Source organism: Lathamus discolor, chromosome 11 (genome assembly GCF_037157495.1).
Source record: "Lathamus discolor isolate bLatDis1 chromosome 11, bLatDis1.hap1, whole genome shotgun sequence".
In the NCBI taxonomy this organism is placed as follows: Eukaryota; Metazoa; Chordata; class Aves; order Psittaciformes; family Psittacidae; genus Lathamus; species Lathamus discolor.
This window is the reverse complement of record NC_088894.1, coordinates 3426929-3449563: the sequence shown is the minus strand read 5'-3', so window position 1 is coordinate 3449563 and position 22635 is coordinate 3426929. Positions and strand designations below refer to the sequence as shown.

The window sequence follows — 22635 nt, the reverse complement described above, 5'->3', positions numbered from 1 at the left end:
TTTTCCCCTCTTAATAACTGCTCACTCTGTTTGCTTTTTCCTTGTTTCTTTCCTTTTCCTTTCTTTTGTTTTCCAGATGGTTTCATCAAGGCACTAACCCCTACACTGGGACTTCAGATTGGCTGTACTCAGGTGGCTATTTTGATAGGAATTTCTCAGACTGCCCAGACATATACTGAAATTGCAGAACCAATCGCTCATCTCATCTGGACATCCAGCTCCTAGATTTCGTTCCAAGCCAGTCACTGGTTTTGTTGATAGCAAAAACCAGCTTTTCTAAGTCAATTTTAACACAAAGTCTATGGGTCAACAATCAAGGATTTCATTAGCACTAATGTTGGATTGCCAAATATTGAGATACTGTTGCATTCTGTCCATAGAGCTGCACCTGAAATCATCATATTTTCCACTAATTTTCAAAGGCACCTTTTGGTTCTTCATTTCCCCCTCTAGTTTCTTTGTCAGGAAGATTCGCTGTACCCGGTAGAGCACATAACATCCTTGAGAACTACGTAACTTAAATAAAATAGAGATAATATCCTTGTTAGTTAGTACAATAGTGAAGAATCTGAAGGTTTCTGGAACTTGGAGCAGGAACGAAAAGCTAGCATTGTACCAGCAGGATCAAATCTAGTGCTGTGGATGCTCCCCGTGAAGAGATGCATGTGAGCTCCCGTATGGTATGTAGCACTACGGGGGGACCAGCGCCTGGCCCCTCGGTATGATTCAATAATGGATTGACTCGGGGAAACAAAACCCAACCTGAGCTTCCCAACGTGTAGTTACAGAGTCTTCACAACTTCGGGACACTGTGAGCATTAAACTGTATACCTGTGATAAACCTACATAAAGCATACGTTATAGAGCAGGGAAGGGTGCATTAAAAACTGTGCTTTTTCTGAAGTCAAATGCTGTTCTAAAACTACCAGAAGCTTCAGAAGCAATTGCAGGAATGTCGAGGTGGTTACAATGTAAAATAATAATGCTTGCTACCACTCGGAGGCTTAAATCTTCTGCACTACCTTTGGCAGCTTTGGCGCTATGTATGCTTCTAGGCTAAACTCTTTGGAAGCACTTTGGTGTCTGTAGCCACACAGGTTCATATTCTGGGGACGTTTTGGTTTGCATGTTGTTCATTATTAGGTCATGTCTGGTTCGTATGTTGTGAAAAAGCAGAAATCAACTTCAAGCTTTGGCAGAGTTCTACCTATTACGAGTTTTCTGTGAGCACGTGATGTCAGTAAGTCAGATTTCTTTTGTTCCGTGTCAAACCATCAAAGCCATAGAACCCTAGAAAGGATGACTGGATTGATGCATTCATTGCGGTTCAAGTGATAACCCTTTGGGAGGGGTGAGGGGGGAGAGAGGCTGGAAAAAATAAGTCCAGTCATTAAAGCTAATCCTGATGTTGCTGCTTCTTTTATCCAAGTTTTTAATTGAGTACCTAGGTAAAATGGAGAGCGGCTGCACAGCCGTAAGGTCTCAGCAATTCAGCTGGTGTTAAGCACCAGCAGCTGGAGGAGCTCATGGTGTGATTGATGTCCAGGACACATGTGGCTTCAGCCAGAGAGGAGATTCTGAAAGGGCTTCTCTTCCAGCCTCAGGATTAAGCAGCAGACGAGAGTTGAGTGGCCTGTGGAGAGATGTGTCTGTGTCCAGCCAGGCACAGCATGGTTAGAATAACGTTAAATGTGGGGGAAATCTGGGTCTTGTCTTCACTGCAGAAATGAGAGAAGCTGTAACAATTGAGGGCAGTCTGGAACCTGTTCCTATTGCCGGGCATCAGACTGTGCGGCTGCAGGTGTACGGGGCGCAGTGGGGTGCCTTGGCTCCTCGTGAGCACAGGAACCCTTGGCTCTTACACAGACGTTGCTGGGCCCTGCGGGACAGCACAAAAACGCGGTTTTATCTAAAAAGATGAACTTTAGTGACTGGGCTGGGCATGGGGACCCCTTCCCAACCTGCTGTGAGCGGCACCGGGAGCCCTTGGTGAGGCGGGGACTGAAAGGATTCCAGTTTAATGCCTCATGGGAGGTTAAAGCTTGCCTGAACTAAATAGAATGTTCAGGGGTGGAGTGGTGTTTGCCTAGGAACAGAAACTGCCTGAATGGAAGAAGAGTCGTTGCTAAAGCAATGCTGTGTTTGTAAGAAGGGTACAGGTTGGCATCTCACGATTTAAGCTCAGAGAACTGAAGCCTTGTCATTAGATGAAAGCACAAAACAGTGGTTCAATCCAAACCAGACAGGATCCTTACGGGATTTAAAAAGAAACTGGGAAGGTTTCTGTAGTACGAGCACTCCATTGGTTGTGTCCTTACCCTCTTCTCCCCTTCCTCTGAGGTTTTCAGTTCAGTTTCAGGCTCATTCCAACCCCATTCTTCTAATTTATTGCTCATTGCCAACACTTCAGGTTCTTTCCCCTCCCGGCCACAGGTCGGTGCTTGGCTTCCCCTGGGCCTCCTGATGCTCTGAACACGTTTTCTTTCCGATGCAGGTCTCGCCTCAGTAGTTTCCGTGTCAGGACATGAAGAACTTTGCACCTTTTGAAAGAATGTCACTTTTATAACTCGATTAAACACTGTCTATACGATACCGGTGTTAGAGTGTGGTGATGCAGCTCCGGCGAGAAACCCGCTGCAAAGGAACGGTAATAAACACTTAACACCCTGTGGGCCTCGCGATGGTGACCGAGCGATGGCTGTGAGACGGAGGCCGCGGGCGCAGGAGCTGACGCTGGGCTGCACTGATGAGACAAAGGTGATTTAAATGCGCTCAGCTCCCACCACCGCCTGGCCGCCATGGAGCCGTCGTCCTCCCTTGGCCGCCTGTGGGCTCTGAGGCTGGGGGGGTGAGGGGGTCAGCGCTGGTGCAGCCTGCGGAGGGGGTGGGGGAAGGCGGCGCGGCTGCGGGCCCGTGGCGGCGGGGGGGGGGGTGGGCAGGAACGGGTGGCTGCGGAGCCAAGGGAGTCCCGGAGCGGCCGTGCTCCTGGGTGAGGGAGCCGGGAGCAGGGAGCAGCTGCTTCAGCCCTCGGCAGGCGTGGAATTCCCGGCATCCGCATGAATGAGGACGGGGACTGAGCCCCCGCACTCACGGCAGGACCCCGCCGCCGGCAGCGCTGCCTGCTCCGGCTTAATGGCAACCAGTCCGCCATCCTGCTCCGCGCTGGGCCCCGCGCCCCCCACCGCGGCTGCTGGCGCCGCGCACCCGCGTTCGAATCGCAGCGGGAGCCGGGGCCGGGGCCCGGTGGGTGCCTGCGCGGTGCCCCCGGTGCCGCCGTGACCCGGGCCGCGCCGCCGCCATCTTCCGCCGCCGTGACACAGCAGGGCCGCCGGGCGCCCCCGCCCTGACTGGCAGCCGCGCCGGCCAATCGCGTGCGGCCGCGGGGCTCCCGTGCCGCCTGGCCCCGCCCCGCCGCGGGAGGGGTTCCGGCGCGCGGGGCCGGAAGAGCGGAGCGGCGCGGGGCCTGCGGGCGGCGGCGGCGGCAGGTACCGGGGGCAGCGAGGAGGGGCCGGGCAGGAGCGGCCCGGCCGGGGCGGCCTCCACCGCGGGCTGCTCCGCGTCCCCCGGCTGGCGCTGCCCACCGGGGCCGCGGTTGGGTGCGGGCGCTGGGGCAGCGGGGTCTCCGGCCGGGGGAGGGGGAGCTGGAGCTGTGTGCAGGCGGCCTCGGGGCCCGGCTGGAACTGGGGGCGGGCGGGGAGCGCCGGGGCCGGGCCGTGCTGTGGGCCCAACCCCGCGGCCCCGCTCCCGGCTGTGTGAGGGCTCGGCCGGCTCCCGGCTGTCACCGGCCGGTGCCGCGGTGCGCCCGGATGGGCCGGAGCGGCGGGTCCCGAGCGGCCGAGCCGAGCCCAAGTGCAGCGTCATGCGGCCGCGCTCTGCCCCCGGTCGGCCGGGCCCAGGCCCCCGGCCGGGCCGCGCTGGCGCTGGGCAGCCCCGGGTTCACCTCCCCGAAGCTAAAGCGGGAGCCTGAAGGTTGCGTTAGAGCAGCGCCTGCGGCTCTTAACCCCCCCCGACGCCGTGAGCTGAAGAAGGAAGCGCCGAGGGGCGGTGTTGGCGGCCTCACTGCGGAGCCCTGCCCGGGTTCCGCGCCGGCCCCTCGGGATGTGAAGCTCCGGAGGCCGTGGGGCTGCTCGCTCCTGGTGCAGGGGGACGTTTAATGCCGAGAAGGGGGGTCCTGGGCAGGGTTCTCACCGCCCCTGCGCTCGTTCTCCTTCCAGGATGTCTTCGGGCGCGCTGTTTCCAAGCCTGGTGCCAGGCTCCCGCGGCTCCTCCAGCAAATACCTGGTGGAATTCCGGGCAGGGAAGATGTCCCTGAAAGGCAGCACCGTGACCCCAGACAAGAGGAAAGGCCTCGTTTACATCCAGCAAACGGATGATTCCCTCATTCACTTCTGCTGGAAGGACAGGACTTCGGGCAACGTGGAGGACGTGAGTGCTGGGCTGTGTGTGTCAGTGCTGCGTTCCTGTGCCGCTGCTGCAAGGGCTTCTCTGACATAAATCAGGACAAGAGCACCACTGCGGCCTGGCAGATCTGTGCGTCCGAACCCTCCGCTCTGAGGAGCAGATGGGAGGAGGTTTGGGGAGGGTCGAGGTCACAGAATAGTTAGGGTTGGAAAGGACCTCAAGATCATCCAGTTCCAACCCCCCTGCCGTGGGCAAGGACACCTCACACTAAACCATCCCACCCAAGGCTTCATCCAACCTGGCCTTGAACACTGCCAGGGATGGAGCACTCACAACCTCCCTGGGCAGCCCATTCCAGTGCCTCACCACCCTCACAGGAAAGAATTTCCTCCTTATATCCAATCTAAACTTCCCCTGTTTAAGTTTGAACCCGTTACCCCTTGTCCTGTCACTACAGTCCCTGACGAAGAGTCCCTCTCCAGCATCCCTATAGGCCCCCTTCAGATACTGGAAGGCTGCTCTGAGGTCTCCACGCAGCCTTCTCTTCTCCAGGCTGAACAGCCCCAACTTCCTCAGCCTGTCTTCATACGGGAGGTGCTCCAGCCCCTGATCATCCTCGTGGCCTCCTCTGGACTTGTTCCAGCAGTTCCATGTCCTTTTTCTGTTGAGGACACCAGAACTGCACACAATGCTCCAGGTGAGGTCTCACGAGAGCAGAGTAGAGGGGCAGGATCACCTCCTTCGACCTGCTGGTCACGCTCCTTTTGAAGCAGCCCAGGATAGGGTTGGTTTCTGGGCTGTGAGCACACACTGCCTCTGTCTTTGGGGAGCTGGAGGGAACATTCGTGTGTTTTCTCAAACTGCTGCCCTCTTTTCCAGGATTTGATCATTTTTCCCGACGACTGTGAATTCAAGAGGGTGCCTCAGTGCACTACGGGCCGTGTGTATGTATTGAAGTTCAAAGCAGGATCCAAACGGCTCTTCTTCTGGATGCAGGTTTGTGGGAAGTCGATAACAAAGGTATCAGAACAAAACACTCCCGCTTTGACTCGTACCAAGGAGCAACTCTCTTACAGGAGCCGAAGACGGACAAGGACGAGGAGCACTGTCGTAAAGTGAACGAGTATCTCAACAACCCACCAATGCCTGGGGCTTTGGGTGGAAACGCGAGCGGAGGCCACGAGCTCTCTGCGTTGGGAGGTACAGTCCATTCTCTGCTCCTGCACGTCCGAGGCTTTTATTTTAACGTAGGAGGAGCACTGACAGCTCCTTAGGAAGCAATTCCTGGTGCTGTGGAGGGTGAGCTGGGGACAGGGTTAATAGCAGCAGAGTAAACATGCTTTTAGCAGAATAAAGTGGGCTGTTAAACAGGTTCAGGCTGGAAGTTAAGGCTGCCAGAAGAAATCTCTGTGTTTCCAGTGGATTCTCTGGAGTCTTACCTCTTTATGAAGCCAAGTTGCATTTATCTTTTATGAGCATCATGAATCAGTAAACACTTGAAACTGTTTTTTCCGTGCAGAATGTGATGCCAATTAATCTCCTGCTGTTTGAGCCGGAGTGCTGTGAAAAACCAAACCAATGTGAATATGTTGTGTTTCAGAATGTTTTTGTTTTTAGGTGAGGGTGGCTTGCAAAGCCTTCTTGGAAACATGAGCCATAACCAGCTCATGCAGCTGATCGGACCAACGGGCTTAGGAGGACTTGGTAAAATGCTTTAATATCTTTATGCCAAAATGGTATTTTCTCCTGCCAGGTTAAATCTTACCTGCCACTGTTTTCAAGCAGCGCTATTGGTTTGAATAGCGCTTCTTTTCCTGCCTCAGAGATGAGCTGAGGGGCACAAAATGGTGCAGGAAATGGAGGGTGCCCCATTCTACGCAGCGCTCATCTTAGGGCTTGATCTGCAAGAACCTCGGTTCTGCTCCTTGCTCCTCTGAATCTTCTGCCTTTTTTTCCTCTCCTTTTTTCTACCCCTTCTCTTCCTCCTAAATATTCACTGGCGCAGGGACTGGAAACTCGGGATTCGTTCCCAGTGAATGTCCCAGTTACAGAGCCCTGGAGTTGCTCGCGTTGCCTGTGATCCAGTGAATATTTGTGTGCGAAGCCGAAAGAGCTCATGAGGAATTCTGCACCCTGTGGTCAGAGGAGCAGGGCTCGGTCAGGGCTTTCCCTCCTGGGTGAATCACTGCTGTGTTCCTGAGGGGATGAGGCGTGCTGTAGTTCCTGCTGTGTTTTGCTCCTAATGCCACCCGTGCTCCAAGCCCAGCAGAGCACGTTCTGAGAGGTCAGACCCTCGAGTGGAGGCAGGCAAAGGAACACTTGCAGGTGGCAGTGACTGAGGTCCTGTGCTTAAGCTCCAGAGTCTGTTTTTAGCTTCGGATTCTAGCTCGGATGCAACTCTCGTGTTAGCGTTGGAAGGTTCTGTTTTTTTAGGTTGTGTTTGGAAAAGATCTTCCTTCTTGAAGCTTCACAACTCCTGAGACTCTTCCTCTTCTTCTCGTCACTTTTTCTCAGCAGCTCTTCTTTCTTTGCTTTTGTATCTAGCTGTAAGACATGAAGCTCACTGCTGTAACAAAGGAAACCATCTGCTTGCCTCTGCAGACTGTGGTCGTGGTGAATGTGTGGGTCTCTTCCCCCAGTAGTGGCCTATTCTTTTGCATCTGGTTTGCATCTCTCAGGTCTCTGCCTCCAAGAAAGGAGCTGTGAGCTTTCCCAGCAAGGGCAATCAGAGCAGCGTGGGGTACAGCGGGGTTAGCTTCAGCCTCCTGCTGCTCTGGGGGCTTTGATGGGTGAAGTGTTCGGGAATGGTTCCATAGGAACAGGTCCTGTGCAAAGCGGGGAGCTGGTGGCCACTGCTCGCTCTGACCCCAGTGGTCTGCAGCTTCAGTTGATCACGTTTGCTATTGGAGCGCTGTTGTTCTGTCCTCTGCTTGCAGGTAGATCCCAGAAGGTGGGTGATGGACGCAGGTGCTGTGTAGGGACGTGCGTCTAATTCTAGATGTGGTACAAGGAGCCACTGGATGGGACGTGTGCGGTAAATGGAGCGTTTGGCTGATGTGGCTCAGGGGAATTGTAGGGAACCATCGAGTCACCGCTGCAGGGCACCTCTGCCGGGCCTTTCCCCAGCTCTCTTCAGCTGAGGTTCTTGAGGCTGTGATAAGCCCTCGGTTGGGACGTGTGGGTGAAGGAGGCTGACTGTGGTTTCTTTTGCGTATGGCGGTTGGCTCTAGGGCTGTGTTGGTTTCCTGATCGCTGCTCTACCAGGAGCGCTCTCTCCGTGTGGGGTTGTTCTTACTTTGCTCTGCCTGTGAAGCGTTCTCTGCCGATTCTGCTGCCACATCTCTGTTAGGTTTGAAGCTGCAAAACCATCTGTGTGGGGAGAGAGCGGTGGCAACTCTGGTCTTGTGCTGAGGGCCTTGGCCTTCAAGTTTAGAGCAAAGTTGGAGTTTTGGGAACCAGGAGATACGAGGGCTGTGGTACAGGGATCGTGTCCAGCACAAACTGCAGTGATGTTATCCTCGTGTACATCTAGAAGTCGGGTCCTTTCTAAAACGTGCAGCTCTCTAAGGCAGTTTCTAATAGGGATGTGAAAACAGGAGCTGTTAATGTAGAGAACGGGGCGGGGGGGTTGGTCTGGGGTCTTTCACCCCCTCCTCCTCTATTTTAGCGAATACCTTTCAGGTACAAGAGTGACCTCTCCAGAGCAGAGAGGTGCAGAGCCCTGAGGAAACGTGTTTCTAACCCCCTTCTCCTCTTGTGTTTATGGAAGGTGGGCTGGGGGCGCTGACGGGGCCCGGGCTGGCCAGTCTGCTTGGAAGCGGGGGACCCCCGACCAGCAGCTCATCGTCAAGGTATGGCCCCGTCTGCTCTGGGGTGGTCGGGCTTTCGTAACGTGAGGGTGCCGCTTCGGTGGGAGGAATCGCGGGCTCCTGCATGGGAAAGACAGTGGGAATCAGGACTGCTTTATTGCCTCTCAGATGGGGCAGGAGCCCTTCGTAGTGTATGGGCTTGAAAAGCAGCTTTAATTCCCTGGTTGCTGCAGGGAATTAATGGCATTAATTGTGTCCCGCAGCTCTCGCAGCCAGTCAGCGGCTGTGACTCCATCTTCCACGACTTCCTCTACACGGGTGACGCCTGCCCCGGCCGTTCCTGCGGCTGCGTCCGTGACCAGCCCGAGCCCGGTGCCCAGTTCGGGTAATGGAACCAGCTCAGCCACCAGCCCAACACAGCCCATTCAATTGAGTGACCTCCAGAACATTTTAGCTACTATGAATGTGCCATCTGGAGCAGGAGGGCAGCAAGGTAACAGTGTTCTGACCAGGCAGCTCTTGGATCCTGGAGCCCTTTGGAGCTGTTTTACTGTCCTGTCCTGTTCCAAATTGCTTTGAAAGGTCTATAGTTTTGATTCTTAATTCAAGTGCTGTTCTTCGCTGCTTCAGGAGTCGTATTCTCTCTCCAAAACTGACAGAGGGAGAAAGGATGCTAGCAGTGTGCCAAGCATGTCCAGTAACCCTGACTAGATCATTTAGCTTACATGACAGGGTGGTTGTGCACAGTCTAACAGCCAGCCCTCTCTTTTCTTCCCAGTTGACCTGGCAACCGTTCTGACTCCGGAGATAATGGCTCCCATCCTGGCCAACGCTGAAGTTCAGGAACGGTTGATGCCTTACCTCCCCTCTGGGGAATCTCTGCCACAGACTGCGGAAGAGATTCAGAACACCCTGACGTCTCCTCAGTTCCAGCAGGTGGGTGCCTGGCTTCATGGCAAGTGCAGGTCTCCTTCCCTCTTCCCCAGGCCTCTTGCCCTGCTCTGTCAGGTTCCTGGCACTGTTCAGAGTAGGAAGTTACTCAGTAGAAGTGGCAAGGAGAAGGGATGTGCTCTAAGGGAGCACTAGTCCTGCCTGCAGTCACCCAAGGGCAGATCAGAATGTGTTCTACTGTTGGATTTGGCCTTTACCTTTCTCTTTATTATAAACACTCTGGCAGATGACAGCAGTAGCACATTCATTCAGGGCATGGCAACAGACTCTTCTAAGGTCATTTCAAGTGACTAAAGGGGGACGATGCTCACATTTACAGCCCTTGTTCCTCTTGAAACACTAGCACTGAACTCAGGACAGTCTTTGTGCGATTAAACCTGGTGTATTTCAGGCCAGTTGGAACCAGTTGCACTGATGGATTGAAATCTATTAATGTGCAAGATTTCAGTGGCTAAAGATGACTGGGTTTAGTTTCAGCTACAACAACTCTTGTGCAAGGAGATTGGGAAATGGGGAATGTTTTTACTTGCTGATGCTGGAGAAACATGATGTGGACTGGGGGTTTTGATGCTGATGATTCCAATTCACAGGCACTGAGCATGTTCAGTGCTGCCTTGGCTTCAGGACAGCTGGGCCCGCTCATGAGTCAGTTTGGCTTACCTGCAGAGGCAGTAGATGCAGCTAATAAAGGAGGTGAGTATCCTGTTGGGAGCAGGAGGAAGTGGTTTGTTGGGGTGGGTTTGTGCACTGCACAGAGCCAGGGAATGGGAATGTCAGGATTGGCTTCCATGTAACAGGCAGAAGCTGGCTCTGGGCTGTTTGTTTCTTTACACTGGGAAGGTTCATAGCTCAGGGGTTCCCCAGCAGGCACAGAGAGTGTCAGAGCTGTGCTTGGAGGAGGCAGGGTTCTGCAGAGAGCTCTGCTGAGCAGCCTTAGGCTTGTTTTCTTGACAGAGATGCAAAAACCTCTGGAGGTGTCAGTGCCCTTGTCCAGGAATGGTGTTTTGGTGGGAATTGTAACAGTCATGTGGAATGGGTGAACAGAGTGTTGGCTCTAAGACTGCTGGAATAAGTAAGTGTGTTGGCTTTACCTAATGAGCTTTTAGTAGCCATTCCATTCCTGGAATAATTCTAGTCTTAGGCTGCCTGTGCGCAGTAAAGTGCATAAAATGCACTTTGAATCTATGTCAGAGATACCCAAATGAACATTTGATATGGAATCAACGTTTAAGTTAATAGATTCCTCCTAGAGCAACCATTTACTTTCCAAGTAATGCAGCTTAACCTCATGTGAACAATGAACTCCCTCTCAGAAAGCACAAAGTTCGCTAACAAAACTACTGTGTTTAACTTCCAGATGTAGAAGCCTTTGCCAAAGCAATGCAGAACAGTGTCAAGTCAGACCAGAAGGAAGGAGACTCCAAGGACAAGAAAGACGAAGAGGAAGACATGAGTTTAGATTAAGTTATTTGCTCTTCCTTACAGATATTCCTAGATACTAACTTAAGCAACTGCAGTAGGATTACTAACTTCATATTATGCTTATATAAATCTACAAATAAAGGAATTTTCTTTATCTGCCATACTGTTCTTTCTCCCTCTGTTTAGCATGCACACGGAGGCAGTACTTGCTCTTTATCTGCAGTAGAGTTACTCACTGTTCAGCTTTGATGCTTTGGACATCGGGATAGACTAATCCTTCTGATTTCTTTGTGATCAAAGGGTTTAGCCCTGTGATTTATAGGAGTAATGAGCATGTCAAGTACACAGTGCTGACTGCCAGCCAGTTTTGGTCATGCCTGGTTGTGATCTGCAGTGCTGAACACGAGGAGGTTCATCGCCTTCCTGAACATCAGTGCAGTAACCCTGCTTAGGAGGGAGCTGCCTGTGGCAAATACACTTGGAATGTCCCTGTTGTGCTGATTATTCCTCTTCCAGATCTCCATCAGCCTCATACTTGCTCTTCACCAGTAAAGTGAAAGAGAGTAACATAAAACTTTATTCCAAAGTATGTACCAGTGATTTACAAAGAAAGACCCATCTTTAATACTACAACTTAAAACCAGGTCATAATTACATTTGTTTAAGATGGACATGTTAAAAACCCATTTTACAATATTTACCCCTCATAAAAAACCCCCCCACAATATAACGATATAAGTTACAAGTCCATTTCAGAAGCAAGATGTTGTCCCCAAGTGGCTTAGAGATATATATACACACACAAATATATATATGATGTGTAAGTGCACGAGTGAACTGCGTGTCTTGGGAGAAAAAGGTCAAGTGAAGACTGCACTACAAAGGGGTGAGTGAGGCTGAGCAGGAGCAGGCAATGCTGGTGGGGGATGAGGGCTGAGGGCCCCCCTTGCACCCCACCAGCCTCAGAGGTAACCTCTATTTCTTCCCCTTCAAGCAACAGCTTCTTGCTTCACACACCAGGACTTTAGTCAGTGTTTCTACCAGCGCTGAACGCAGCTGCAGTCACAGTGAGGTTTGGGTCTTTTGCTCTCCCTCAGCCTATTTTGTTCTTTGTATTTTCCTTTTGATCCTTATAAATCAATGTGGAAGCCGATGCTAATTCTGTGAGCGGAATTTTGTCCATGTTCCCCCTTGCAGAGCTCTGGAGCTGTGGCGGGTGAACTGAGGCTGCCCTTAGGCGGCCGGGAGGTTAAATGAGTCCTTGCTTTTAGAAACACCAAAGTGAGGGAATTAATCCAGTTTGTCCTAATTGCATTTATTATAAACCAGAAGCTGGCTCCAGCCTGCAGCAGAAGACAGTCTGTGACTATTATTAATAGCCTCAAGTGTTCCATGAACTACATCTATGTGCGTTGTGAGTGTGGGGTGAAGGGAGCAGGATTTAGGACATGATGCACGGCTGCTGCCTGCTTCAGCCCACACTGTACAGGACAGTGGCTCTTGCCATGAGCCGTGTGGCAGCACAAGTCCTGCTGCCAATGCTTGACCACCGGGGAAGGACTCGGACCTGTCTCCAGAGCCCACTCCAACTATCTGGTTGTGTTTGTGAAAGATGTCCCCAACGTGCCCCCTTCTCCCCACCTTCCTCCCCTGCCCTCCTTCCCCTTGGATCTGTGACCCCTCGCTGTTTTTTGCCCCCCGACTTGCGCCTGCAGTCACTGGAGATCAAGTGTTTGACCAGGGTTAATGCAATCGAGTAGGTGATGTCTGGGGCCCAGGAGCAGTGCAGCTTTCTGGTGTCGGGCTGTACACAGAGGTGCACGCACTTACTTACAGCATGGGGCAACCCTGAAGGCCAATGGAGCCCCTGACAGTCCCGGTGCGTGGCAGGTTGATGTGCCTCTGGTTGATCACCAGGTTCCTTATGCAGCCCATGTAATGAGGGACGGGAGGTAACGGTGGCACTGTGCTGGCCTTGGCTGTCTCTGCAGAAGGAACAAGTGAAAAGCAAGCGTTAATCTGGCTCCTTACAGGGCAGAGGATGAATTAGCTCTTAACTGCACCAGGACTGGGATCTCTCTTGGCTTTGGAGTATCTCGTTCCGCAGCACATCCTTCCCAACTCACCTGGCAGCCCTCCCATGTGGAAGGTGGCCCGTACGCTGGGTGGAGGAGGCTGGCTGGGTCCCACCGTGTAATTGGCTTTTGTGTCCACATCGACCTGGATCACGTTTTTCCTTTTGGTAACTTCGACAGAAAACAGGAATCAGTGCTGGTTCCTTACCCAGAGAGCAAATCCACCTCCATCCTTCAGCCCAAAACCCTGTCCTTCACCCACAACAGCATCATGTCCTGCTCTAGGGAAGCAGGCTGCCCTGTCCCAATGGGAGAGCACACACTGGGTGCACAGGGATCAGCTCAGAGCAGCTCTGGCTGCGGACAGTAAGAGGTCCTGCAGCTGAAAACGCAGCAGGAGCACACAATGGGCGCTGGGTTGAGCAAAATGAAGGCTTAAAGCAGAGCTGGGCTGAGGTGGGGGCTGCGGCTGTGACCCACCCCCAGAAAGGGCTTGACGAAAACCTCAGAACTTGCTCAACAGCATTAAAGGCTGAGCTGTGCCTGTACAGGGGTGAATCCTGCACATCCCCATCCCAGCCGTGGGCTCTGAGCCCTGCGGACGCACTCTGCAAGTCAGGCTTTCCCCTTCAGCAGGATGCGACAGATGGAGCTGGTGCATCCAGGGGGATGTGGGACATCCCGGGCTTCACCAGCTGCTCTGTGACTGGGAAACACCCCACTGCTCCTGCCCACCAGCTCTGAGAGCACGAACGAGATCAGGGACTCTCACTAATTAGGAAATGACTCAATGGCAGCTACAATCACCCAAATCAAGTGCATTCAGGTGGGAGCTGGGGTATAAATACCCGCGGAAGGGCCCTGGGAGGGGAGCAGTGTCCCAGAGCCAAATGCTGGCTGTCAGCTCACCTGCGATGCTGTGCCACTGCCCATCGCAGAGCAATGGGCACGTCACTGACGTGGAGAACTCATCAGCCCCAGTGTTTGCTCTCAGAGTGACCTGGTGTGAGAGACAAACCCGTTAGACCCAGGGAGCTGGGTGGGATGGGCAGGACACTGCTGAAAACCTGCGGGGAAATCACCCTCACGTTACCTTTGTCTCCTCCAGGTACAGCAGGAGATGGTGCCTTCTCCTGGTGCCAATGTAGAAGATGAGGCCAGAAGCACGGTGGGGACGGACCTCCAGTGTCACCTCCAAGTCCTGCTCGGTCACCACCGCATCAGCTGGAAGAGAAATGCCACCGGTGAAGAGAGGGACAAGGGACCTCCGGTGAGACGCGTCCCTCCCAGTCCCAGGGCCACGGGAGCCAGCCCAGGCTGCTGTGGGGTACCCAGGGCGATGGAGCCGCCATCCGCGGTGAAGAAGACCCCACTCTCCATTGCGCCCTCGTAGCACGGCATCACCCCAAAGGTGCGTGAGGGGGGACCCAGGGGCCTCCCGTCCAGCTGTAGGTTCCTCAGGCAGCCGTCAAAGCTGGAGACCTGCAGGGAGACCACGGGAGTGAGCACTGAGGGGCCCAAAACTGGGAGCACAGGGCAGTGCCCCAGAACTGCGAATGGGCAGCAACAGGAGGATGCTACAGGACTACCAAGCCCTTACCGGTACGTGAGCCTTGGCTTTGCCACCTGGGAGCCCTCCTACATACAAGGGTCCCCGGGCCACAAAGAGCCCTGAGGTGGCCATTGCAGCATCCTGGGCTCGCAGCCCATCGATGACCAGCTGGGCCCGGCTCTTGTCTCTGCTGAAGAAGACCTGCAAGGACCAAAGGTCAGTGCCAGGGCTGGGGCTTCCTGGGCTGGGAGGAGCCCCAGGGCTGTGCCCAGGGCAGGGAGACCTCAGCTTGGAGGTTCAGCCAGCCCTGGCTGGGGTTCTACTGTCCCCTTTGCTCCCATAGGAGCATGAGTGTCCCGTGTGTGATTAGGAAGTGATGCCTGCACCAAACTAACCCCCCCCCGCCGGAGCCCCAGCCCTCCGCTCACCGTGTGCCACCGCTGGTCGTGGTACTTGTCTTTGCTGCGGATGCGCAGCCGGTGCCCGCCGATGTGCACCAGGAAGACAAAGCGGCCGTTGAGGACAAAGAGAGACATGAAGGTGCCCCCCTTGCCTGCCACGTAGAAGAGCAGCCCGCTGGAGGAGTTCAGCTTCACCTCCAGGGAGAAATGGGCCCTGCAGGGACAGGGGAGGTGATGGGAGCACCCCGCTCTCCCACTGGTCTCCAAGGGAAACTGCTCTCCAAGCCATCATCCCTGGGGCCGAGTGTGTGTGCGGTGCCTCACCTCTGCCCAAAGGACAGCGGGATCCCATCGAACTCCCAGCGACTGCTCGGGGTGTACCCAAAGCGGGAGGTGGCCCTGGCTGCGCGGGGCTGCGGGTCCAGGCGGCACAGCCCATGCTGATCGTGGCGGCGGTCCTTTGAGGCAGGCTTGCTCAGCACCTACACACAGCGCCAGGGAATGGAGTGAGGGGAGCAGCCCCGGCACAGGGCAGAGGTGCTCAGCGAGGGGGAAATGGTGGCATCTGAGGAGGAGGAAATGGGGAGTTTCAGCAGCAACTGGTACCTTGGGTTTCCGCCTGTCCTTCTTAGGAGTGACTCTGAACTGCTGCGGCTGCTCGCCCCATGGACAGCTCATGGTGACGTTGATGCTCTCCACGTTCTGCTGCAGGTCCACCACCATCTGTGGCTCTGATGTCCTGCAGGCAGGAAGAAGAGGTCGCTGCCATGAGGCCAGCTGGGAGATGGGACAGGGCAGAGCCCTGCTCTCTGGATGCGGCACGGAGATGCTCACCGCTTGACAAAGACATTCCCGATGCAGCCGGTGAGGTTGCTAAGGGCCCCTGGCTCCGGTGACCCCCCGAGCTGCAGGAGCGGCCGCCTGTCCTGCTGCTGCCTGCTGGGCCCAGAACCTGCCCCGGTGCTCTGCAGCTCATCATCCACGTACAGCCGGATCCTGCGGGGACGAGCAGCGTGAGCTGAGCAGGTCCCCGTGGCCACGGCCACCCCGTTCCCCAGGACACGTACCCACGGGTGTCGCTGTAGAAGGCCACATAGTGGGTCCTGTCATCCGCATAGGCGTTTTCAGTGGTGACTTCGGTTTCCAGCAGGTTCAAGGCCAGCTGGCCCCTTTGGAGGGATACCTGGCATATCCCCTCCTGCAGAAAGCATCACCCCATTGCCGCTCAGCAGCTGAACCCCACTGCCCTCCAGGAGCTCAGGACACAGATCTCACTGCGTATTCAGCCCCTGGCCCCACAAAAATCCCACCTTTCCAAAGAGGGAGCAGCACCATCCCCAGAGCAGGAGGTGATGCTTCTGCCCCACTGCAGGTGCCCACCTGGGTTGTGTGGTGGTAGAGCAGCCCCTCATGTTGGCTGGTCCGGAAGCTGAAGCCGCTGTAGAAGTCCCGCAGCCCTGGTACGTCCTTCAGGGCCAGGGTCAGGTAGCCATGGCCATGGACACTGACTGAGCGAGCCACCTGTGAGGGACACCATGGACACAAGGTGAGAGCCTGGTCACGGTGTGACAGGGTGCTGGGAGGGTGACCGAGGTGCTCAGGCCCTTGCTGGGTCTAGGAGGTGCTATGGCCAACCCTGCAGAGCACCTCACCATGATCCCTCTGCACTGAGGACCTGGGGGTTTATGCTTGTTCCTATGTGAATGAGGGGAGATCAGACCTGTCCTGTGCTTCCTGTGCTCTCCTCCTCCAGCAGACCCTTTCCCCATGATGCCAGCCAGGCCTTGTGCTTACCAGCAGGTCCGAGGTGCACCCGTAGCTCACACCAACAGTGCTCATGCGCTTCAGGTCGACGTACTTGCCGAGAGCCTTCAAGCCCTTCATGCAGCCCCGGATGGGCCCACCCGTGGGGAAGAGTGCTTTCAGGCTGCAGAGAAGCAAGCAGTGTTATGAGGACAGCCCCAGATGCAGGATCCAGCCCCGGGCAAGAAATGTTTCTGCAGCCCTTTAAACAGAATGCTTGGGAAGGACACAGGATGGCCACAGGTACCCCCAGCGCCTCAGGCACAAGGCTGCTCCAAAGCACCCAGCACAGCAAGGGAGGACTCGGCGACACCCACCAGCACCTCATCCCTCACCAGAGCTGGAGATGTCCCATTCTCAAAAGCTCATGGCGATGGGCAGGAAATCACCCCCAAGCTTCAGCAGGGCCCCAACAGCCCTGGATGTGGCTGAGAAAGGGCTGGGGCCACTACGAGGGAGGGACACTGGAGGGGAAGATGTGAACTGTCCCAGCCCACCGCAGGCTGGACCCACCTGGGGGGCAGTACATCTGGGGGCACACCACCCAGGTAGTAGGAGACAGCGTTCTCCAGGGAGTTCTCCTGCTCCACCATGAAGATGGTGAGACGCTCCAGCCGCACCAGGATGCGCTTCTTGTTGTTCATTTTGAGGAGGAAAATCTGGATCTGGAGACAAGGAAAACGACCCGAGGATGATCTGCCAGCCTGGGGCAACTAGGTGCAGCACGAGGCGTCTGGTGGTTCTAGTCCAAGAACTTCTTGCAGCTCTCCACCCCCCAAAACCAAGGGCCCAGGTGCCCCCCTGCCCTCTGGCTGAGGAGCCCTCCAAGCAAGCTCCCCCTTACCGCTTTGTTTGTGGTGCTGCTGATGGTGAGGGAGGAGGAGTTGCTGCTGGGTTTTGCCATCTCCAGGCCAGAGCTGAAGTCATAGTAAAGCACCAGCTTCCCATCCCGGATGGCCAGACACAGGAACTGACCCTGGGGAAGGCAGGACGGACACTGAGCTCCATGTCCTGGTTGTGGCACTAAGCCCGACCTGCCCTTTCACACTGGTGGGAGCAGGTCCCACTGCCAGTGCCCCAGTGTGTTGCTGCCCCTATTATTGGGGATTTATCTGCAAAGAGCAGCCCTGCAAGCTGGAATTGCTCCCTGCACCACTGCCAGCCCCAGTGAACCCCAGCCCAGCTCGGAGGGTCTGTGCACAGCTGCTCCCCAAGCTCAGTTGGCCCTACAGCAGCAGAGCAGTGATTGCTGCGAGATCTGCTTCCAGCCCTCTTGTGGCTTGTAACAATAGTGCAGAAATACCCCCTCAAAGCAGCCCTGCCATCCCCAAATCCCTCTTCTCCCCTGTATCCTGAATTGGGAATGCCTGCAAATGGGGCTGGGATTGCCCCAGCCCACCAGCTGAGGGGTGAAGGCTCCCCAAGGGAGCAGGCACCTGCCTGGTTCTCCAGGAAGAAGAGGATGCCGTTGTAGGAGACCACTCGGATCTCCTGCTCGAAGCGCTTGGTGGTGCCAAACTGGCTCTCAAACTTGATCTCTGCGTAACCGGTGCCATCGAAGTAGGAGCCATCAGTCAGCCAGGGGTCTCCTGTGGACTTGGACCTGAGACACATAAGAAGACACCCAAGGCATCACTCCAAAGCCAACTGCCATGCTCTGGGGCACCCAAGGGTCACGATAAGTTCCACAGAGCAGAGCAGAGCTGCCTGGGTGCAGCACCTTACCTTGCACAGGGCTTCTCAGTGGTGGTATCCAGCTGGAAGGTGTGTTGGAAGTTGTACAGACTCACCACCTCCTCGTTCAGGGTGTCCAGCTCCAGGCACCCGAGGTAGTTGGGATAGCGCAAAGTAGGAGGAGGCTGGGAATGAAACCAGAGCATTAGGGCAAGTTTGATCTTGGTTTCCCCACAAAATCAAGGTGGTTTTGCCCCCGGGAATCTCCAAAGGTATCACTGATACCCCCTAAAAACCATCCCTCCCTGTTGCCCGTCTCACCGTGAAGCTGGAGGGGTAACCTCCCACATAGAAGACCACGTTGCGTGGGTCGAGGTTGAGCAGCCCCTGCTCCCCCTTGGCCACGCTGTCTCCCTTGGTCTCGTGCACCGTCTGCCTCTCCACGATCACTGACATGTGCCCATACTGCAGGATCCTGCAGCAGGGAGGGGTGGTCAAGATAAAGGGAGACCCCCAAATTGGAGCAAAGCCTCCCCTGAGCCAAGGGCCTCCCCACACAGCTCTAGCACAAAGGAGTGAGCACTCAAGTTGTCAGCGGTGCCACAAGGCTGAATGGACCCTCTACGATGAGCTTCATCTTTCCTCTCCTGCAGCCACCCCCAGACCCTCCATCACCTGGTAAGACACCATCACCCTCTGAGTTCTCTTGAGGTATCTCAGTATTGATTATTTAGGGATGATTGGATGATGGAGTCCAGAGCACCTCTGCAAGCCCAGGGCCTGTCTATGCTTGGCCACAGCACTACCCACGATCCCTGCAGGGGCAGTCTCCCACTGAACTTCAATGGGATGTGTCCCATCAGTCTCCTACCTGTTGATGCTGATGGTGGCAAACTGCTCTCCAATATCCTCATCAACACTCAGGGAGGCTGGCTCCTCGTTGCCCAGTTTGTAGACCCACTGCACTTTGCGGTCCTTGAGCACAATGCCCAGGTAGTCTCCAGTGGCCTGAATGCAGGGAGAGACAGGGCCACACGATGGCATTTGGGACAGGCAGGAGTGACGAGTGATGATCTCCCCAGTGCTCCCAGTGCTGCACTGGCCAAGCACCCCCATTCACACTGCTCTCCTCATCCACCTCCAGCCAGGCTGACAGCTCCATCCAGTGCCTTTCCGTGCTCCCCTCAAAGACACTCGGAGCAGATGAAGGGTTAGGGGCTGATGTCCAGGAGTGATCCCCCACTGATGGGCTCCCACTGCCCTCCCCCTGCCCGCACACCCTGACTCACCTCCCGGCTGCCCAGGTACATGACGAACCGCCCCTCCTCTGCCCCATCCTGCCGCCGCTGCCGGCTCCTGGGCTCCGGGTTTTGGATGTAGAATTTAAGGGACGTATATGCTGCCAAATCCTGCAGGTTGGTGGGCATCCGGACCTGCACACCTGAGCTGCCATTGAACTTCATGGGGACTTTCACCTGGAGGGAGAGAAGCACAGCTCCGTGGCACTGAAACCACTGCTACTGCCTGTCTCATTGCTGCCAGCTCTACCCAGTCAAAACATTATCTGGAGTCCTTCCATGAGAATGGGACTCTGCTGTGTCCCAGAACTCTTGTAGACACCCCTTCCTTTGCAGCCCACCCTCAGGTAAGCCTCATGCACCCCAGCACCCCCTCCCATGAGCCCACCTTGCTGGCAGCGTTCCTCGCCTGCGTGATGAGCTGCCGGATCCGCACAATGTTCTCTGAGACAGTGGCATTTTTGTTCCTCCTGTTCTCCAGGCTGCTCAGCTTCCCCAGCAGCAGTGGGATGGTGCTTTCCAGGCTGGACACTGGGGTGGGAGAGGAGGCAGGGTTGTTGGAGGTTAGTGAGGAAGGGAAATGTGAAGTTCAGGTGGTTTTGAGACATGTCAGTCATGGGACAGTTGAGAGCAGAGTCACAGAATGATCCCCTAAATGCAGCAGCCTTGATGAGGGGGGGTATGCCAATGCTCTAGTGCATGCAGTCTCCTACAGGAAATGTATATGATACGGTCACTGCAAGGAGGGAAAGAAAAATGAATTCCAGGACTTAAAGCACCCACTCTTGGCTGTTACCTCCCTCTGTTCTTGACCTGAACCGCAAAGCACAGCGCTCTCTGGGGACATCTCTCCATGCACTGGCTCATGCCAGGCTCAGCCCTGGCAGCACAGTGGGCTCAGCACTCACCAGATTTCCTGGCATCCTGGACTGCCTGGTTCAGGTCTTCATTTCGAAGGCCTCCATACTGGTCTTTCCACTCATCCAGATTCTTCTTCATGCTGCTCAGGGTATCTTCCACTCTCGCGGCTGTTTCGTTGGCCTCGGCAGCTGCTGCTTTGGCATTTTGAATGGCTTCTTTTGTGTCCTCTGGAAAGAAAGGAGAAAAATCTCTGGGATGGCCAGGAACAGGGGGAAACAGCCTCAGGTCACAGCCTGGCCACAAGGAAGGGAGCAGAGAGAACCAGTCTAGCTACATCAGAACAAACCTTGGTCCCTGCCCAGCATGTCCTGCACAGACTGGAGCTGGCTCAGGAGCTGCTCCTTCTTCTCACGGAGATCAGCCAGCTTGTCCTTTGCTGTCTGCAGAGTGCCTTTAATAGCTGCAATTAGAAATGCAGACGTTGTGTGTTGGATCTCAGTCCAGCCCGAAGGACATCACACCCTGCAAGGAACCTCTCTCACCCTCGTTGAGCTTTCTCTGCTCTCTCCTCACAGCCTCCTCCAGGTTGCTGCTGTTCCTCTTCAGCTCATTAGAGATGGCCCCGAGATTTTCTGATATGACATTCTGTAACACAAACATGGGCTGCCTGGGACTCTGAGGAGGAATTCAATGGACACTGAAATGGTCATTCAGACAACTGCAGTGCGTGTGTGCTGCTGGGGCATGACGGGGAGACCCAGATCCCCAGAGTCCAGCTGTGGCAGAAGCTCTACTCTCCAGCACAGAACAAAGTGCTCAAGTGTCAGAGGGAAGGGACAGCAGAGCTCTGCGTGTGAGTGTGAAAAGTGTCTTTGGCTTTTGCTTGTTTTCATGGGGCTCCCCATAGCACGTACCATCAAGGCCTCACCAGCTGCCTCATCTGCATCATGTGCAGCTCGCTCGGCTTTTCTCACAGCCTCAATGATGCTGGCATAGGCATTGGAAGCATCAATCGCCCGCTGGATAAAGCCATCCTGGTTTGTGCCCTGGATAATGCTGTGTTGGAAAATGAAGACATCAAGTCCATAGAGAACACTCAGGCTGTGCTCTTGCCCATGTCTCTACAGACAAACCCCTATAGGAGCATCATCACAATGTGTGCTCCAGGACAAAGCTTTGAAGAGGGCACCCACTGTTGCCCAGCCATGGTGTGGGCTGCAGTTTCTCATCCCTAGCTCTGGTAGGAGATGCCCTGACCAGTGAGTGCCAAGACCAAGTGCCTCACCTGGACAGGTTCCTTGCCAGCTCATCCAGGAGCCGGGCATGCTCCTCTGCCTGCTCCACAATGGGGATCTTGCTGCTGGCCGGGGAGAACTTCTTGACCCTCTCAGTCAGGGGTAGCTTTGCCCCATCTAGCAGGGCTGCCAGCTTCTCGTACTCCTGTAAAGATACACAAGTCCTGAGGGCTGCCACCCCTCGTGCTCTGCCCATGCTGAAGCATCTCTGTCACTCACCTCCTTTGCACTCTCCATCTTCTGTAGGAAGTCAGAAACCTGAGCCAGGGAGTCCCTGGCCATCCTCAGGGTCTCCTGCACCAGTGCATGCTGGTTTTGGAGCTCACGGCTCTTGTGCTAGACACACAGACACAGGGTTAGGTACCAGCGGGGCTGGGGTATGCACCCTCACTGCATGGTACTATGGGAGCTCCTGGGGAAGGTCTACCTGATTCTCCTCCAGGTTGTTTCGGTTCAGGCTGTTCAAGTCCTCTGTCTGCCTGGTTTTGTTCACAGCCTCATTGAGGGCGTCGCGGAGATCCATCAGCTGGGAGCTGTGCTGTGCCAGCCGGTCCCGGATGCTGCTCACCAGGTCCTGGTTGGACTCCCAGCGTACGTGCAGCTCGCTTTTCACCCGGTGCAGCACTAAGGATGGAGGAGATGAGAACTTGTTGCTAATTCATCTTCCTGTGTTAAAGGGCTCTTTCTGTACTTGGCTGCTGAAAAGCTTGGTTCTGGTCTCATCTGGCAGGTATCAAGGCCAGAAGTGATCATCTTCCCTCCCTCCCTCCTTTCAGCTTAGATGGCAAAGGATCTCATCCAAGATTGTCTCCAAACCCCCCCCGTGGTGGTGAGAGGGATGGTTCTAAGTGTTGTAATTTTTGGACATCAAACAGAACCACCCAATTAGTAAAATCTGCTCTAAAATTTGCCTTAAGGAAAAAGGAACTACCGATGATCCCACTGGAGTCTCACAGGGCACTCTGAAACTACTGTCAGACTTGTTGGGGTGCCTGTTTATTAGTGTTAACGCTATGAGTAGTATGTACATGGGTTCCAAGGCAGGCTATCAGGGATGGTCAGACCCAGCAGGATCTGTGCAGCCCTGTTCCAT

General features: G+C 55.0%; 3 protein-coding genes across 9 annotated transcripts in view; 2 read left to right on the top strand and 1 right to left on the bottom strand.

Annotated features, from left to right (window-relative positions):
• OSBPL2 (oxysterol binding protein like 2) overlaps positions 1–2590 on the top strand; it is a 35959-nt gene extending 33369 nt beyond the window's left edge. For all 3 annotated transcript variants that reach the window (XM_065691393.1, XM_065691394.1, XM_065691392.1), the window contains one exon: positions 77–2590. In XM_065691393.1, the coding sequence (XP_065547465.1) occupies positions 77–179 (103 nt within the window). In that variant the 3' untranslated portion in view covers positions 180–2590. The remainder of the gene's footprint in view (positions 1–76) is intronic.
• Positions 2591–2734: 144 nt separating this feature from the next.
• Positions 2735–10744, top strand: ADRM1 (ADRM1 26S proteasome ubiquitin receptor). 3 transcript variants are annotated; one of them, XM_065691395.1, is made up of 10 exons: positions 2735–2757; positions 4215–4425; positions 5281–5397; positions 5478–5601; positions 6019–6105; positions 8171–8252; positions 8474–8703; positions 8989–9146; positions 9752–9854; positions 10519–10744. In XM_065691395.1, the coding sequence occupies exons 1-10, from the start codon at positions 2747–2749 to the stop codon at positions 10623–10625; spliced, it is 1230 nt and encodes a 409-aa protein (XP_065547467.1). In that variant the 5' UTR covers positions 2735–2746; the 3' UTR covers positions 10626–10744. The 3 variants fall into 3 exon arrangements, with proteins under 3 accessions (XP_065547467.1, XP_065547468.1, XP_065547469.1); XM_065691396.1 differs by lacking the exon at positions 2735–2757 and adding an exon at positions 3412–3485; XM_065691397.1 differs by lacking the exon at positions 2735–2757 and adding an exon at positions 3503–3596.
• Positions 10745–11137: 393 nt separating this feature from the next.
• The window catches only part of LAMA5 (laminin subunit alpha 5), an 83705-nt gene continuing 72207 nt past the window's right edge, over positions 11138–22635 (bottom strand). For all 3 annotated transcript variants that reach the window (XM_065691388.1, XM_065691389.1, XM_065691391.1), the window contains exons 53-80: positions 21970–22166; positions 21762–21878; positions 21533–21687; positions 21162–21303; positions 20790–20892; positions 20594–20707; positions 20295–20474; positions 19775–19917; positions 19378–19563; positions 18960–19096; positions 18410–18563; positions 18140–18273; positions 17855–18017; positions 17259–17390; positions 16928–17079; positions 16406–16538; positions 15992–16132; positions 15679–15809; positions 15446–15607; positions 15218–15350; positions 14936–15093; positions 14639–14825; positions 14259–14411; positions 13990–14140; positions 13752–13882; positions 13568–13658; positions 12710–12829; positions 11138–12568 (exon numbers count right to left, since the gene is read on the bottom strand). In XM_065691388.1, the coding sequence (XP_065547460.1) occupies positions 12414–12568; positions 12710–12829; positions 13568–13658; positions 13752–13882; positions 13990–14140; positions 14259–14411; positions 14639–14825; positions 14936–15093; positions 15218–15350; positions 15446–15607; positions 15679–15809; positions 15992–16132; positions 16406–16538; positions 16928–17079; positions 17259–17390; positions 17855–18017; positions 18140–18273; positions 18410–18563; positions 18960–19096; positions 19378–19563; positions 19775–19917; positions 20295–20474; positions 20594–20707; positions 20790–20892; positions 21162–21303; positions 21533–21687; positions 21762–21878; positions 21970–22166 (4055 nt within the window). In that variant the 3' untranslated portion in view covers positions 11138–12413. The remainder of the gene's footprint in view (positions 12569–12709; positions 12830–13567; positions 13659–13751; positions 13883–13989; positions 14141–14258; positions 14412–14638; positions 14826–14935; positions 15094–15217; positions 15351–15445; positions 15608–15678; positions 15810–15991; positions 16133–16405; positions 16539–16927; positions 17080–17258; positions 17391–17854; positions 18018–18139; positions 18274–18409; positions 18564–18959; positions 19097–19377; positions 19564–19774; positions 19918–20294; positions 20475–20593; positions 20708–20789; positions 20893–21161; positions 21304–21532; positions 21688–21761; positions 21879–21969; positions 22167–22635) is intronic.

What these genes read in the sequence shown, in the direction of transcription:
- ADRM1 (XM_065691395.1), top strand. An exon ending in ACCAGCAGCTCATCGTCAAG is followed by an intron (nt 8,253 to 8,473) that starts GTATGGCCCCGT and finishes TGTGTCCCGCAG; the next exon opens with CTCTCGCAGCCAGTCAGCGG. An exon ending in AGATGCAGCTAATAAAGGAG is followed by an intron (nt 9,855 to 10,518) that starts GTGAGTATCCTG and finishes TTTAACTTCCAG; the next exon opens with ATGTAGAAGCCTTTGCCAAA.